At 44.7% G+C, this 16364-nt stretch overlaps 1 protein-coding gene across 1 annotated transcript in view; it reads left to right on the forward strand.

Moving 5' to 3' along the window:
• The window catches only part of LOC124709069 (zinc finger protein basonuclin-2-like), a 577389-nt gene that overhangs the window by 14195 nt on the left and 546830 nt on the right, over positions 1-16364 (forward strand). Inside the window, exon 3 of the mRNA XM_047240717.1 lies at positions 2377-2541. Within this exon, the coding sequence (XP_047096673.1) occupies positions 2377-2541 (165 nt within the window). The remainder of the gene's footprint in view (positions 1-2376; positions 2542-16364) is intronic.

Genomic DNA, 16364 nt, shown 5'->3' on the forward strand with positions numbered 1-16364 from the left:
CCGAAAACTGACTCAATCAAGATACAAGGCAAATCAAGATACACTTCAGGAAATTAACCGAAAACAATTTCAAATAATATTCTGATTTTTTAAAAAAAATGATCATCTGACATACACCCAGTAGACGAGTAAGGGCAACGTTGTGTCAGTGTACACCGGAAAACAACCATGTAGTAATAATAATAATGAGCGCACGGCATTGGTGGCCGGGAGACCCCTCACGGGGCGGTTCGGCTGCCGCTACACAAGTTCTTTAACGCCACTACGGCGACTTGCGAATGAATGAGGATAAAATGATGATGAAAGACACACAACACCCAGTCATCTCGCGGCACTGAAAATCCCTGACCCCGCCGGGAATCGAACCCGGGACCTCGTGCGCGGGAAGCGGGAACCCTATCACAAGACCACTTTTTTTTACCACTTTTTCCATCATTTTTGTTTTTTTTTCTCTATCCACTTTTTTATCCATCCTTTTTTCCCAGCAATCCAATTTTTATTAACCACTTTTATTTTATTTTTATTTTTTATTTATTTATTTATTTTTTTGAATTTTTAGGATGGTCAGGGCGTGGTACACGCCGCACTAGCAGTGGGGTCTGTTCACGGCACTGCCAGTGCGCCGAGGCCCAAACCCCTCCCACCCCTTTTTCATGTTCCCTGTTGGGTCATAGCACTAAGTGTGCAGAAATCTTAACACAATATTTCCATTCTCCGATGTAAGAACGACAAAGAAACCTCTTCTCTGAGTAGAAACTGAACACTGATAAAAAAAAACTTAACAATTCTTCTCGAATCACACAAATACTTTGGAAATCGAACACGAGTAAGTTTGAACAAAATGTTTTGAAAAAAATTTTTTTTTTCAAGGTAATAGTAAATAATAATAAGAAACCAAGTGACTTTTAATTTTCTTCTTGTTCGTTCTCGTTCAAGGTGTTGTAGTGGTTCCACATATTTAACCAACACCCATTCTTCCAATTATGATCTTCAGCATGTTGCCGTAGTGCTTCTTGTGGTTGCGATACGTGCTGATTTTTGCATATTCACACTTCATTTGAACGCGGAATTCTATCTCGTTGTCCGACCCAGGTGTGTGGATGACACGAGCTGCGGACCGTGTATTAAACTCATACGGACATAGGTAAAATCGAAAATAAAGGTAATAATCAAGGCTCGAACACCGGGTGTAAAGTTAGGCAGCCGCGACGCTAACCACTGCGCCAGCATTGGACATGAGGACATCACACGGCAAAAGACACTTAAAGCACCTGGAACATACCTCGAAAGCTTTGACCGTCGTTTTTTCAGAAACGGTCGAGTGTCTACGGATAAGCTGAGACACGTTCAGAAATGGTTCAAATGTCTCTGATCACTATGGGACTTACTTTCTGCCGGCTGTGGTGGTCTAGCGGTTCTAGGCGCTCAGTCCGGAGCCACGCGACTGCTACGGTCGCAGGTTCAAATCCTGCCTCGGGCATGGATGTGAGTGATATCCTTAGGTTGGTTAGGTTTAAGTAGTTCTAAGTTCTAGGGGACTGATGACCACAGATGTTAAGTCCCATAGTGCTCAGAGCCATTTGATTTGAACTTAATTTCTGAGGTCATCTGTCCCCTAGATCTTGTTGTTGTTTTTGTTGTTGTGGTCTTCAGTCCTGAGACTGGTTTGATGCAGCTCTCCATGCAGTAAAGCTGCATGCCCTCGGGAAAAATTACGGGTGAGTTTCCCCTTGCTTTCAGCCGTTCGCAGTATCAGAACAGCAAGGCCATTTTGGTTAATGTTACAAGGTCAAATCAGTCAATCATCCAGACTGTTGCCATCGCAACTACTAAAAAAGCTGCTGCCCCTCTTCAGGAACCACACGTTTGTCTGTGGGCGCTGATGACCACGCTGTTTAGCGCCCGTAAACCTCAAACACACACACACACGTTTGTCTGGCCTCTCAACAGATACCCCTCCGTTGTGGTTGCACCTGCGGTACGGCTATCTGTATCGTTGAGGCACGCAAGCCTCCCCACCAACGGCAAGTTCCATGGTTCATGGGGGGGGGGGGGGAGGGGCCCTAGATCTTAGAACTACTTAAACCTAACTAACCTAAGGACATCACACACATCCATGTACGAGGCAGGATTCGAACCTGCTACCGTAGCGGTGGCGCGGTTCCAGACTGAAGCGCCTAGAACCAATCGGTCATAGCGGCTGGGAGACGTGTTTTCTTGATTTGACCCCTCTTACGTTGAGCAAAGTTTCTGGGAAATCGAATTACGGCACTTGCCGTGATCTCCTCGTGAAGTGGCTCCACGGGCTGGCCAGCAGGTGTCAGCGAGCCTCCGCCACCAATGTGAGGCCAAGGGCGGCGGTGTGTTCTGTTGCAGTGGGCGTCCGTCGCCTCGTGGTTTTTGCGCTCAGACCCGTGCACCACCGCCGCCGCCGCCACCACCGCCGGCGCCTTCCCGGCCCCCATCACCACCAGCACCACCACCACCACCACCACCGCCAGCAGCACCAGTGGCGGACCGGTCGCGCCCAGCGTTTGCACGGTAAACCACGCCAGCAGCCTTCTGTTTTCCTAATGCGGCTGCCTAGGGTACCACTTATGCGTCCGTCACTGAAAAGCTCCAGAATTGTATACAGCCGGACGTTACTCTACCCCACAACCCCTTTCTATCATCAATGGTACTGGTTTGGCGTACTGTTCCCGCCAGTGCTCCAAGTCCATTGCGTGCTCTACGAAGAGAAAGCTTTTGACAATGTTGACTGGAATAATCTCTTTCAAATTCTGAAGGTGGCAGGGGTAAAATACAGGGAGGGAAAGGCTATTTACAATTTGTACAGAAACCAGATGGCAGTTATAAGAGTCGAGGGACATGAAAGGGAAGCAGTGGTTGCGAATGGAATGAGACGAGGTTGGAGCATCTCCCCGATGCTATTCAATCTGTATATTGAGCAAGCAGTAAAGGAAACAAACGAAAATTCGGAGTAGGTATTAAAATCCATGGAGAAGAAATAAAAACTTCGAGGTTTGCCGACGACATTGTAATTCTGTCAGAGACAGCAAAGGACCTGGAAGAGCAGTTTAAACGGAATGGACAGGGTCTTGAAAGGAGGGTATAAGATGAACATCAACAAAATCAAAACGAGGATAATGGAATGTAGTCGAATTAAATCGGGTGATGCTGAGGGAATTAGATTAGGAAATGAGACACTTAAAGTAGTAAAGGAGTTTTGCTATTTGGGGAGCAAAATAACTGATGATGGTCGAAGTAGAGAGGATATAAAATGTAGACTGGCAATGGCAAGGAAAGTGTTTCTGAAGAAGAGAAATTTGTTAACATCGAGTATTGATTTCTCAGGAAGTCGTTTCTGAAAGTATTTGTATGGAGTGTAGCCATGTATGGAAATGAAACATGGACGATAAAAAGTTTAGACAAGAAGAGAATAGAAGCTTTCGGAATGTGGTGCTACAGAAGAATGCTGAAGATTAGATTGGTAGATCACATAACTAATGAGGAGGTATTGAATAGAATTGGGGAGAAGAGGAGTTTGTGGCATAACTTGACTAGAAGAAGGGATCGGTTGGTAGGACATGTTCTGAGGCATCAAGGGATCACCAATTTAGTACTGGAGGGCAGGGTGGAGGGTAAAAATCGTAGAGGGAGACCAAGAGACGAATACACTTGGCAGTTTCAGAAGGATGTAGGCTGCAGTAGGTACTGGGAGGTGAAGAAGCTTGCATAGGATAGGGTAGCATGGAGAGCTGCATCAGACCAGTCTCAGAACTGAAGACCACAACACCAACAATAACGAAGAAGAGCAGTGGAGAAGTTACGGAGCTCGACAAATATTAATCCAGTCTTCCGCTATTTCTGAAGAATTACAGTAACGCGGCAGAGTGCGAAAAATACAGTACTTGATTCCCGCTATAAAATGAAATGTGAATTTAGTTATGAGTGAAGGACGGACAGTTTGTATTGAGATGTTTGAGGGCATCGGAGATGAAGCATTAGCTTAGTTTAAGAACGTTTGGGAAAGAGACGGTCTCGACCATTAGAGGAAACTATCGTGGCGTTCGCCTTAACTCACTTAGGGAAACCGAGGGCAACATACTGGGAACGACCGGCATTGCATTTTAACACAGCTACCATTGAAAGTCCGGGCCGGCTGCTGTGGTCAAGCGGTTCTAGGCGCTTCAGTCCGCATGGATGTGTGTGATGTCCTTAAAGGTTAGTTAGGTTTAAATAGTTCAAAGTTCTAGGGGACTGATTGCCTCAGATGTTAAGTCCCATAGCGCTTAGAGCCATTTGAACCATTTGAACCATTGAAAGTCCAGGAGAAACTTGAGAGCTACTAAGTACTGGATGGCACAGCCTCCCTTTAAGGGGTAAGACGTAGACTAAGAGCAGAGAAACGCGCATCAGATGATCCTCAATCTTTCGTCTACTTTTCGCGGCGGAAGTCATAACTTTGTTTACGGTGCTCATCAATAACAAATATGTTAATGTTGTTTATTATATTACTTCACATTTGCCTGGGGCATTGGCATCCTTTACTTACACACTTATTCTGCTGCTACGCGGAAGTGGTTGTTTCGATCATCTATTCGATGATTCTGGAAAAACTTCCAATATCTAAGGTCGAATAAATTAGTCTTTATTGTTGACAACCGGTTTCGACAATTGTAACTGACGTCTTCTGGTCTTAAAAAAAGTTACAAAACGTGTTCTATTGTGAGTTAGTACCCCACGCCGTGTTGTCATTGTGGCGGACAAAATACTGCACATTATATACAGGTCTGTCGACAATAAAACCATTTACAGTTTAAAAGCACCTTGTTCTCATGGCCATGTTCGCGTACGTAGCACACACGGGGGCTTGTTAGTTCTTAAAACGCACATTATTACATCTATTTATGTTTGAGCGAATTGTAACATACATCGTGGTTCCACCCTTAGGCGAAATATGCGGCGCATCTTACTGTATATCGTGCGTTGTAAGAATTAACAAGCCTCTGTAAGTGCGAGTATGCCGATGTACACGAGGCGCTTTTAGTTCTAACTGGTTTTATTGTCGACAAACATACTTATAATGCACAATATTTTATCCACCGTAATGACAACGTGACATGTTGTACTAACTCACAATGGAACTTGTTTTTATAAAAAGCTCTTTTTGAAGAGCAGAAGATGACAGTTCAACTGTCGAAACCGCTTGTGAACAATAAAGATTAAAGTATGCGATCTTGGCCATTGAAAGTTTTTTCCGAGTCAAATACAGATCGCTCCTTCTCAGTAGAAGACAATTCAATAATATCCTAAGATTTGTTTGATGCAGATTCTCTTCTCTGGCCCTTGCCAGCTATCTCCATAACTCTGTATGACACATTAAACTATGGTCTGCATTGTACACTCATATTATTGTCTGACCTTGCGATTCTCTACTTCCACCATCCGCTCAACTACGGTTTTCAGCACTGAATCGTATCTAATATCTGCTCATCCATTCCAAATCTGCCAACATTATTTTCACTATTACGCAGCTTTCCCCGTAGACTTTCTGCAGGACATCAACATTCCTTACTCCATCAGTCCAACTGCTATTCAACAAGTTTCTGTATCACTGCATTTAACAGGCTTCTGCTCGCTTCATATCTGTGTTCCCACCGTCCACGTTTCGCAGCAATACGGAGCAAAGCTCGAAACCTTGCCTTCGGAGAACCTTTTTCTGACCTCAAGGCTTATAAACGTTTTCGGATGTTACTCGCCAGTTTTCTGAACTGTTTCATGAATCTTCTTTCTACATCTGTTCTACTTCCAAGATAGCGCAATTTATGCACCAGTTTAATAGCCACTTGATCAAGTTTCAAATATATTCGTGTAACAGATAACAATCACACCTCGATAAAGTATTAACTTAAGAAGGATCTTACGTGTAAATTTAAGCCCAGTTAAGAATATTAAACCGTCTAAACGTAGGTATCTCAACAGTTTCTTTACCCTTGTTCGTAATGCTAATGGTAACCTTTCTTCCTTTAAAGTTTTTTGTAGCTAATTATATTCTTGCTTTGCTCAATCTCATTCTCTCCTTCCGCTCTACCTTCCTTCTTTCTCTTATTAATATTTTATTAATTTTATTTTGAAATACTTGCTTAGCTTAATGTGGTGGTGGGCTCTAGGGCTGTACAACACTGAAAATAAGGTAACAATTTTGTTAATTCAGTATGTACTTTATTATTATTACACACTTTTGCCCTTAAGATAGTGTTTGAGCTTGACTGTTGCACAATTAGTCAATTTTTTTCTTCTTTCCTCTTCTTTTCTTCTCCAAGTCTCTTCATTCTTTGACTTTGTTCCTGTTTCATCTGTCCGTATTTTTCCTGTTTTCTTCCTTTCTTTTACTTCAGATTTCGAGTTCATAATATTTTTTGTGAACTTACCTCTTTCATTTATCAATTAGCTATTGATTGCTATTAGTTTTAGATCTTCTTCTATTTCTTGAAACCATCTGTTTTTTTTACTGAGTTATTTGCGACATGAAAAATGCTCTTCGTGAGTCTCTTGTTGTTGTTAGTTCTATGTACATGTCCACTGAATGTTAGTCGGCGTTTTCTGATCGTATCTGTGTCTGTGTGTCCGTATAATTCTTTTGTCTCTTTATCCATTTATCAACTCTACATACTGCTCCAAAATTTTTTCTGACGATTTTGCGTTCTGTTTCTTCTGTGTCTGTAATAGGGTACCTGAGGTCCCAACTGTGGTCGTTTCTGAAGCGTAGAGTCCTTCTGATAGTACAATTATATTGTAGTGCCTGACGTTTGACTGTCTTGGTGGTTTCTTTTGTCGTAGTGCATCCATGTGAGTTGGCTCTGAAGTATTTCTGTTCTTTCTATGCTGCCTGCCATGTTTTATCCTCTTATCTGTATATACTCTCCTAGATACTTACACTTTTTCGCTCTTTTAATCTTTCTGTATTTTGGTGCATGGCTTATGTGTTAACGTTCATCCAATCCGTGTATTGCGTTATTTCACGTGACTTACGTAGACCTGATTTGGCGGAGACTGCTTCTTGTATCTAATAATAATAATCGTCAAGAGACAAAGGATCCGCTGACCACTACGCAATCCGGACAGAGTGGTAATCGTAACTACACGGACTACCCTAGTACGCCTGCCGTCGGACCTAAATTCTCAAGTTATCCGTACTCTAGTGATGTAGCGCCCCTTGCCCATTGTCTCCATTACTCGCGGCATTTTGCCGATTCCCGTAAGAGGTCGATCTTGGTGTGCATCTGGACTGAAGTGATCAGTTGGTGGTCCTCCCCTTAATTGTATATGAGGTGTCTCTTCTTTCGGACATGTCCGCAGCCACTATGAGTCAGGACACAATGGAATTAGCTGGTAGTATGCATTGATTTGTATCAATAGGGAAAGTTGAAAATCTGCTCCGGACTGGGATTGGAAGCCAGGTCCCCTGCTTGCTAGGCAGAGGCGCTGACCACTACGCCATCGAGACATAGTGGTCATCTCAACTGTATGGACTAGCGTAGCACAGCTCCCGTCAGACCAGATTCTCAATAGTGGTCAAGGTGCATTACATTAGTGGCGTGTGGATAAGTTGAGAATTTGTGTCTGACGAGAGGCGTGCTGGGGTAGCCTGTTCAGTTTCGATGACCACTGTGTGTGGATGGCGCAGTGATCAGCGGATCTGCTTAGTAAGCAGGGGACCTGGCTTCGAATTCCAGTCCGGAGCAAATTTTCAACTTTCCCCGTTGACTTATATGAATGCCCATTAGCATCTAACGCTGTTAATTCGCTTGTATCATGATTCATAGAGGCTACGAGGCCAAAATGTGTCTGTTGTTTCAAGAACCGCGTCAAGACTACTCGCTGCCGGCAGCATTGTATAGTGGTGGCATTGTGCTGGTAGGAGGGCTCTCACCATTGGTTGAACGGTTTTTAACCCCACGGTGAGAGATGAGGAAAGGGGAAGCAGTAACCACAGTTTAAGAAAGCTCGGACGAAAATTAAGACACAACGGCCCCGATGGCCGAACACGACCACTGCGTTAAAAGCACCAAACAGGTTTCCCTAGGACGGGGGAAGCGGTGCCGGGGCGAGACGACCGGTAGCTCCATGTTGCACGACTCCAACATCCAAATATATTCTCAGAGCTGACGGGCGGAGCATTCCCCATACCGTGTTAGAGAGGCCAGGAGGGAGAACAAAGGCCAGGAAGGAAGGACAGGAAGCGGCAACGCCGGCGGACAGGGTGACACCTCGCACCGGCACCCATTTCGCGAACGTATGGGAGGGGGGGAAGGGGGGAGAGGAAAAAGAAAAACACCGAAAATCTCCGCCCGCGGAGATTACGGCGCAGCGACGCGCCGCGCGCGCGGCCATAAAATCGATAATGTAATACAAAATCCCGACGGAGTGGTCGGTGCAGCAGCGAGTGGAGGGTAGAGGGAGAGAGAAAGAGAGAGAGAGAGAGAGAGAGAGAGAGAGAGGAGGAGAGAGCGCATATTTCAGCGGGCTGGCCATCAATTACGCGCGTGGAAGACGCGTCAGCGGGTGTATATTTAGCGCTGTTTTATCACTGGCCGGCGAGCCGGGTTTTACGGCGCGGACCTGTTTACATACACATTCCGTGCCATAACTCGGCAGGAACGCCGACTCGCCACTTCTCTCCCCGTGCCCCGCGTCTCGCCCCGTCTTTCCTCCTCCTTCCTTTTTGCCGCTCCTCCGCCTTTTCTCTCGCGCCTGGCGACGCACGCGTAACGACCCGCTCGGGCGGCGCCTGCGGAGGAGACCGGTGCGCGGCCGACAGATTTGCGTCTTCGGCGATTTTTCGCACATGTTGCCGCGGACGGACAAAACATTCGTTCCGCCGCCGGCTCGCGCGGGGCTCACGTTTACTGCTGAGCGCGACTAACTCTGCCCTCGACGCCCGCACACTCTCCAAATGTTTTTGTAAGACGTGACGCGGCCGCGACAGTCGGAACGAGTCACCGATTTCATACAATGGGGGCTTTCACGACCGGTTATCTTAGCCGCTGGTGGTTCTTCCAGGCTGTACGGTAGTGGCCCGTGAAACTTTTTTTGTTCCTGAAGTTTCGTCCCGAGCTGCGTTCGGCATCTTCAGAAGTGATCCTGATTCCGCTGAGTCCTGCTGACTGACATGTTGGATGTCAGAGAGCGACACAAATACCGTGAAAAAGGAAGGTGGTTTGCAGAGATAATTCTTGCCAAAGATAATTGTCAAAGGTAAAACTTAACCACCTGACTATCATCTGTCGAAGACAAAACTCATCAACCGATTCTATAGAGCGTCTGTCCATACATCACCAACGAGGCGAACACGGCAAGTGCCATAAGCCGATATCCGACGGTCAAAGTTTTCGAGGTACTTTATGTGCCTTTTAGCGGGTAAATCGTTCAGCAGGAGTGGTGGTGCAGTGGCTTCACACTTTTGTGCCCCGTGTTCGAAACCCGAATATAACTTTTTTTGTTTGTCTTTTATTTACCTATGTCCGTCGTAGGTAACTACACGGATGTGTTCCAAAGCACACTGGAATAACGTTGACCATATTTGTCTATTAGTTGCATATCCGATGGATGATTGTAAACAAAAATGAAAGAATGAGAAAATTATTTTAAATTGTTTCCGGTGAACTTGCTGTAGTCTATCTCGATTCGTAGTCAGCTGCGAACACCCGTTTTCGGAAATGGTCTATTATGCGTGGCTTGCCATCAAATTATTGTTCGCGCGTGAAATCTCCGCGAATGTTAACAACATTACTTTTCCGAGTGAGACGCATACGAAGAAATGTCACTGTGGCAAACCTGTGATCGCGCGATGCCCGGGGCGTTCAAATTTTTGCGTTCTGTTCTGAATGTTCATGTGACTTATATCATCCAAGAGAATGCACTGAATCTTCTTGAAGATTAAGCGTAAGAAAAAATATAAGAGTTAATATAAGAATTTATATAAGACTGGAATATAAGAATAAGAGAGTTTAAACAGCTTCTAACTCCTGAAAGCACCATACACACGTATATTATATCGTAAATGTATGATACTTACTATGAAACCCATTTGTACTATTACTATTAATACAGGGTGGTTATTACTAAAATTTCCCTACTTAACACGTTATAATACGGAAATTAATTACTGTACAAATGCCGAACTTAGTAGCAGTAACGTTGAGAGTATGGGGTGCATGATTTCCATGCGTCACAGCGCTACCGTCCATTTCCAACTATGGCCACCAGGTGCCATGATCGGTCATCGTGATGCACGGTCTCACACACCTGACCAGTCGCAGTGTACTTGTTGACGTGTCAACATGAGCTTCGATATAAGGAGCTGGGCATTATTGGTGAAGCACTATTATCAAAACCACAGTAATGTTGCAATTGCACTTAAAAAATGGATCAAATGGCTCTGAGCACTATGGGACTTAACATCTGAGGTCACCAGTCCCCTAGAACTTAGAACTACTTCAATCTAACTAACCTAAGGACTTCACACACATCCATGCCCGAAGTGGGATTCGAACCTGTGACCGTAGCTGTCTCGCGGTTTCAGACTGTAGATCGTAGAAACGCTCGGCCACACCGGCCGGCGGCTGCACTTCAAGAATATCGCAGGCTGAACGGATTACAGAAGGGTCGTCTTTCTCCACCTGCTGTGCGGAACTTGATGAAGAAGATCGAATCACAGAAGTCTGCGTCGCTCCGGGAAGAGGCCAATGACCTGTTGGTAAAATCGCTGTTGCTATGCCAGACAACGCTGCGCGCAGTTCCCGATCGTCATGCAGTGCGTGTCCTGTGTCACGACAGTTGAACATCCCGTGATCCGCTGTACAGAATATGCTTCGAACCATTCTCAAATGGTATCTGTACTAGATCCATATCGTTGAGTAGACTGCACCACAGGATGCACAACAAAGTGTTGACTTCGCTCTCCACTTTCTCGCAAGGATTGCAGTTGACGAGCTCTGGCACTCGACCATCCTATGGACACGCGGGTGAGGTGAACACACAGAATCGCCGAGTGCGAGGATCTTCACCTCCAGCCACTGTGCATGAAGTTCCTCTGTACGGTGAACGTGCCATCGTACGGTGTAGCTTCACGGCTACGTTCATCATTGGCCCATTCCTTTTCGAACAGGTTGGCGCTCGAGGACCAAAGATGTGCAGCATGATTGGCCAGCGTTACTGCGATATGCTTCCCCAGCATGTCATACCCGCCCTACAGGAGAGAAACGCATTGAACTCGAACACGTTTCGTGCAAGATGGGGCCCCAACGCACAGCGCTCGTGAAGCCGATCGTTTCCAAATGCTTGGCCAGCACGATCACCTGATCTCACGCCCTGTGATTTATGGTTGTGGGTCTACCTGAAGGACATCCACACATTTGCTCTTTGAAGCGCAGCATATCAAGAGAGGTAGCCAGGATACCTACGGACGTGCTTCATACTGCTGTGCAGAATGCAATCCTGCGCCTTCAGTCTCTTCTGGGCACTGATGGGCGCCATATTGAGTCCTTTTTGTAGCAGTAACGGTAACGGTATCTAAAGGTATGATGTACGGTAGCAGCACATTGAAAGTGTTTCAGTTGAACTGATTGTGCATTATTTCTCTTTCCCATGTTCTTGACATTAATGCTACCAAGTTAATAGGGGAAGATTCATTACAACCACCCGACATTACGCCTTTGGATCCTGTAACTTGGTAAGAAACATTAGTGTAGTAGCCTTCTGCGGACAGGGCAGAGCAATGAAATAAATAAATAAAACAATAAAAACAATAATTGGGTTTCCAACACAGGGTGCAAAAACGAGAAACCGCGTCTCGTGCTATTGCGCCAGCGTTTCGGCTGAGACTATTGCTCGCCAAGAGGCATCTAAATTACATCGAAAGCTCAGAAACGTTGGAGTATCTGCGGATAAACCGAGACAGGTGTTCGTTCATTTTGACTCCTCCTCCACTGAAGTTTCTGGGGCATCGGGTAATGGCAATTGACATATTTTCCTCGTAATCTTCAGAGCTTCTTCTTTTCTGTTAAAATTATGTCTGTGTTTATGTATTTTGATGGGTTATCCATACAGGGTGGTCAGAAACTGTCTGAAAAGATTGTCAGGGTGCTGCAGGGGAGGTTGTGCTGAGAAATAATTCTTAAGAAAAAAAAATTCTGTACGTTGCACCGTTTCCGAGTTCTTTAGCACTGAAGTAAGCCAATCAGGTCGTCGCGCGATCGAGTCCAAGCAGCCTAACAGAGACAGTGTCGCCAAACTTGTTCTTCATTTGGTTTCCTCAAACCGAATAAACGTAGCTTTTGCTTACCAAGGTTCAATTTATTACTTCCGAAAAAGGTATATTTTTACTGGCATTTGAGCAAGAGGTACCTTACGGACTCACTGTCTCTGCAGTACCGCATTTTGGCGCATGCTAGTGCTTGACTTTGCTCGCGCAACGACTTGATTGGCTAACTTCAGTGCTAAGTAACTCGGAAATGGCACAACGTATCGAATTTTTTTCTTAACAATTATTTCTCAGCATAACCTCCCCCGAAACACCTTTACACGGTTTTCGGACTGTTTCTGATCACCCCATATTGCCATAGATAAAGTTCGTCACTGTAGATTAAATTCTCGTTTTAGATAACTTCACTTCATGATTAGTCAGGCCTGGTGGTCCAGCGATAAACCCCGTTCCTGGTAACTGATATGCTCCGGGATGGAATGGCGGTCGGTCTTTGGATTTTTCACGCTGCGTTTTAACCTAGCCTTCACCTCTCAACGATGTGAGGAACGACATGTGGCTCGGATTCCACGTTACACTACAAGTCCGCTTTCCCTGGTTTGTTAACCGGGCTAGGTTAGGGACACGCAAGTCGCCGAAGTGGTGTCCATTGAAAGACTTGACCGAGGCCACCACACGAAATTACTGCTATTATTATTATTCTTATTATATTATGTCATGATTTCCTGAGCAAAGAGCCTCTTCTGCAACACCTGATTTTATCTATTTTCTCTATTTCGAAAATACATTCGTGTTCCTTCAGACGTGTATTCACGCTTCTCTTTGCGGTTCCAGCGCAGACCTCACCATACGTACACGGAATTTTATATACCCTGCACGCTAACAGTGGAGGGCGTCTAGGTTTCCAGGTCCTGGAAACAAACAACAAAAAAACGTCAAGCACTCAGATCTCCACTTTCACTTCAGATGTTTATCTTTGAAGATTTTCATTGCTTTTTCCATGAAGAGGTTAAGGAAATAAGGTAATATTGAGTATCGTTGTCTTATCCAGTTCGTGATTTTAGCTTTACATTTTTTTCTACTAATCTGTTTTCTCACACGTAGGGTTTTCCATCTGTTAGCATACAATTCCTCCTTCATCCCTTCGTAAATTGGTATCTTTCAAGATCATAAAGAGTTTCTGACAACCACAACATAAAAATTATTGCGAGACCAATTACAGGTATCACAGTCCCCATCGTCTCCATCAAACTCGGTGTTTGCAGAGACGTGACTTGCAACGCTCGTGGAAGAGCATAACGTTTTAGAACTAGTGAGAGAAACGCAGTTTTGGCACATGCTGTTCGCACAAGAGGTAAATACTAGATAACAGGTAAAGGTGAGTGAACCACCTCAACAAATACTGCTGTGCATGGCGTGTCTGCTGACCCGTAGCTGATGTCCACAGTTTGGTTTCAAGGTAACAACGGTCTTCGTAATAACTTTACGGTGTAGGGGTACTGTTATAGACCAGAGTACAAGATCTACCCATACGATGCGAAAACATATACTGAGGATAGGAGTAAGTCGACGGCTCACATTACAGCAAACGTTGCACATTAAATTTCACTACTTCAAAATATGCTCTTGGTTTGATTTGGCTAGAACTAGCTAGTCACAATGGAACAAAGTATAGTTCGTTTCAAGGGTAAACAGACATGTAACTACATGTTTATCCTTCGCTAAGTACATAATGAACGCAATAAAAATAATGTTGTTCGCTTTAGCTATTATCGTACGGTTTCTGGTACCGATTTTACAAGTAAATGAATAACGACAATGCCTCCGAAACGGGTCGAGTTTGGCTAAATACATACGATAACCCTGTTGGGAGAGAATGAACTCACAAATTGTGATTATGGTTCCGCATCAACTGTAGATTATTTCAGAACAAATGAACATTTCTGTCGGACCTGAACTCGAACCAGGATTCTCCGCTTGTCGCGAGCGGCCGCCTTCGTGTGCTGCGAAACGTGAGTAAACAGTAAGCCATTCTGAATTAATTAGTAGTGTGAAGGAGCGTGTTAGCGTTTCTCGGAGACGGTTTCGTCATAGTAAGAAATTTACACTACTGGCCATTAAAATTGCTATACCAAGAAGAAATGCAAATGATAAACGGGTATTCATTGGACAAATATATTATACTAGAACTGACGTGTGATTACATTTGCACGCCATTTGGGTGCATAGATCCTGAGAAATCAGTACCCAGAACAACCACCTCTGCCCGTAATAACGGCCTTGATACGTCTGCGAATGGAGTCAAACAGAGCTTGGATGACGTGTGCAGGTAAAGCTCCCCATGCAGCTTCAACACGATACCACAGTTCATCAAGAGTAGTGACTGGCGTATTGTGACGAGCCAGTTGCTCGGCCACCATTGACCAGACGTTTTCAGTTGGTGAGAGATTTGGAGAATGTGCTGGCCAGGGCAGCAGTCGAACATAGTTCGTTTCAAGGGTAAACAGACATGTAACTACATGTTTATCCTTCGCTAAGTACATAATGAACGCAATAAAAATAATGTTGTTCGCTTTAGCTATTATCGTACGGTTTCTGGTACCGATTTTACAAGTAAATGAATAACGACAATGCCTCCGAAACGGGTCGAGTTTGGCTAAATACATACGATAACCCTGTTGGGAGAGAATGAACTCACAAATTGTGATTATGGTTCCGCATCAACTGTAGATTATTTCAGAACAAATGAACATTTCTGTCGGACCTGAACTCGAACCAGGATTCTCCGCTTGTCGCGAGCGGCCGCCTTCGTGTGCTGCGAAACGTGAGTAAACAGTAAGCCATTCTGAATTAATTAGTAGTGTGAAGGAGCGTGTTAGCGTTTCTCGGAGACGGTTTCGTCATAGTAAGAAATTTACACTACTGGCCATTAAAATTGCTATACCAAGAAGAAATGCAAATGATAAACGGGTATTCATTGGACAAATATATTATACTAGAACTGACGTGTGATTACATTTGCACGCCATTTGGGTGCATAGATCCTGAGAAATCAGTACCCAGAACAACCACCTCTGCCCGTAATAACGGCCTTGATACGTCTGCGAATGGAGTCAAACAGAGCTTGGATGACGTGTGCAGGTAAAGCTCCCCATGCAGCTTCAACACGATACCACAGTTCATCAAGAGTAGTGACTGGCGTATTGTGACGAGCCAGTTGCTCGGCCACCATTGACCAGACGTTTTCAGTTGGTGAGAGATTTGGAGAATGTGCTGGCCAGGGCAGCAGTCGAACATAGTTCGTTTCAAGGGTAAACAGACATGTAACTACATGTTTATCCTTCGCTAAGTACATAATGAACGCAATAAAAATAATGTTGTTCGCTTTAGCTATTATCGTACGGTTTCTGGTACCGATTTTACAAGTAAATGAATAACGACAATGCCTCCGAAACGGGTCGAGTTTGGCTAAATACATACGATAACCCTGTTGGGAGAGAATGAACTCACAAATTGTGATTATGGTTCCGCATCAACTGTAGATTATTTCAGAACAAATGAACATTTCTGTCGGACCTGAACTCGAACCAGGATTCTCCGCTTGTCGCGAGCGGCCGCCTTCGTGTGCTGCGAAACGTGAGTAAACAGTAAGCCATTCTGAATTAATTAGTAGTGTGAAGGAGCGTGTTAGCGTTTCTCGGAGACGGTTTCGTCATAGTAAGAAATTTACACTACTGGCCATTAAAATTGCTATACCAAGAAGAAATGCAAATGATAAACGGGTATTCATTGGACAAATATATTATACTAGAACTGACGTGTGATTACATTTGCACGCCATTTGGGTGCATAGATCCTGAGAAATCAGTACCCAGAACAACCACCTCTGCCCGTAATAACGGCCTTGATACGTCTGCGAATGGAGTCAAACAGAGCTTGGATGACGTGTGCAGGTAAAGCTCCCCATGCAGCTTCAACACGATACCACAGTTCATCAAGAGTAGTGACTGGCGTATTGTGACGAGCCAGTTGCTCGGCCACCATTGACCAGACGTTTTCAGTTGGTGAGAGATTTGGAGAATGTGCTGGCCAGGGC

The sequence above is a fragment of the Schistocerca piceifrons genome, chromosome 7 (assembly GCF_021461385.2).
Source record: "Schistocerca piceifrons isolate TAMUIC-IGC-003096 chromosome 7, iqSchPice1.1, whole genome shotgun sequence".
In the NCBI taxonomy this organism is placed as follows: Eukaryota; Metazoa; Arthropoda; class Insecta; order Orthoptera; family Acrididae; genus Schistocerca; species Schistocerca piceifrons.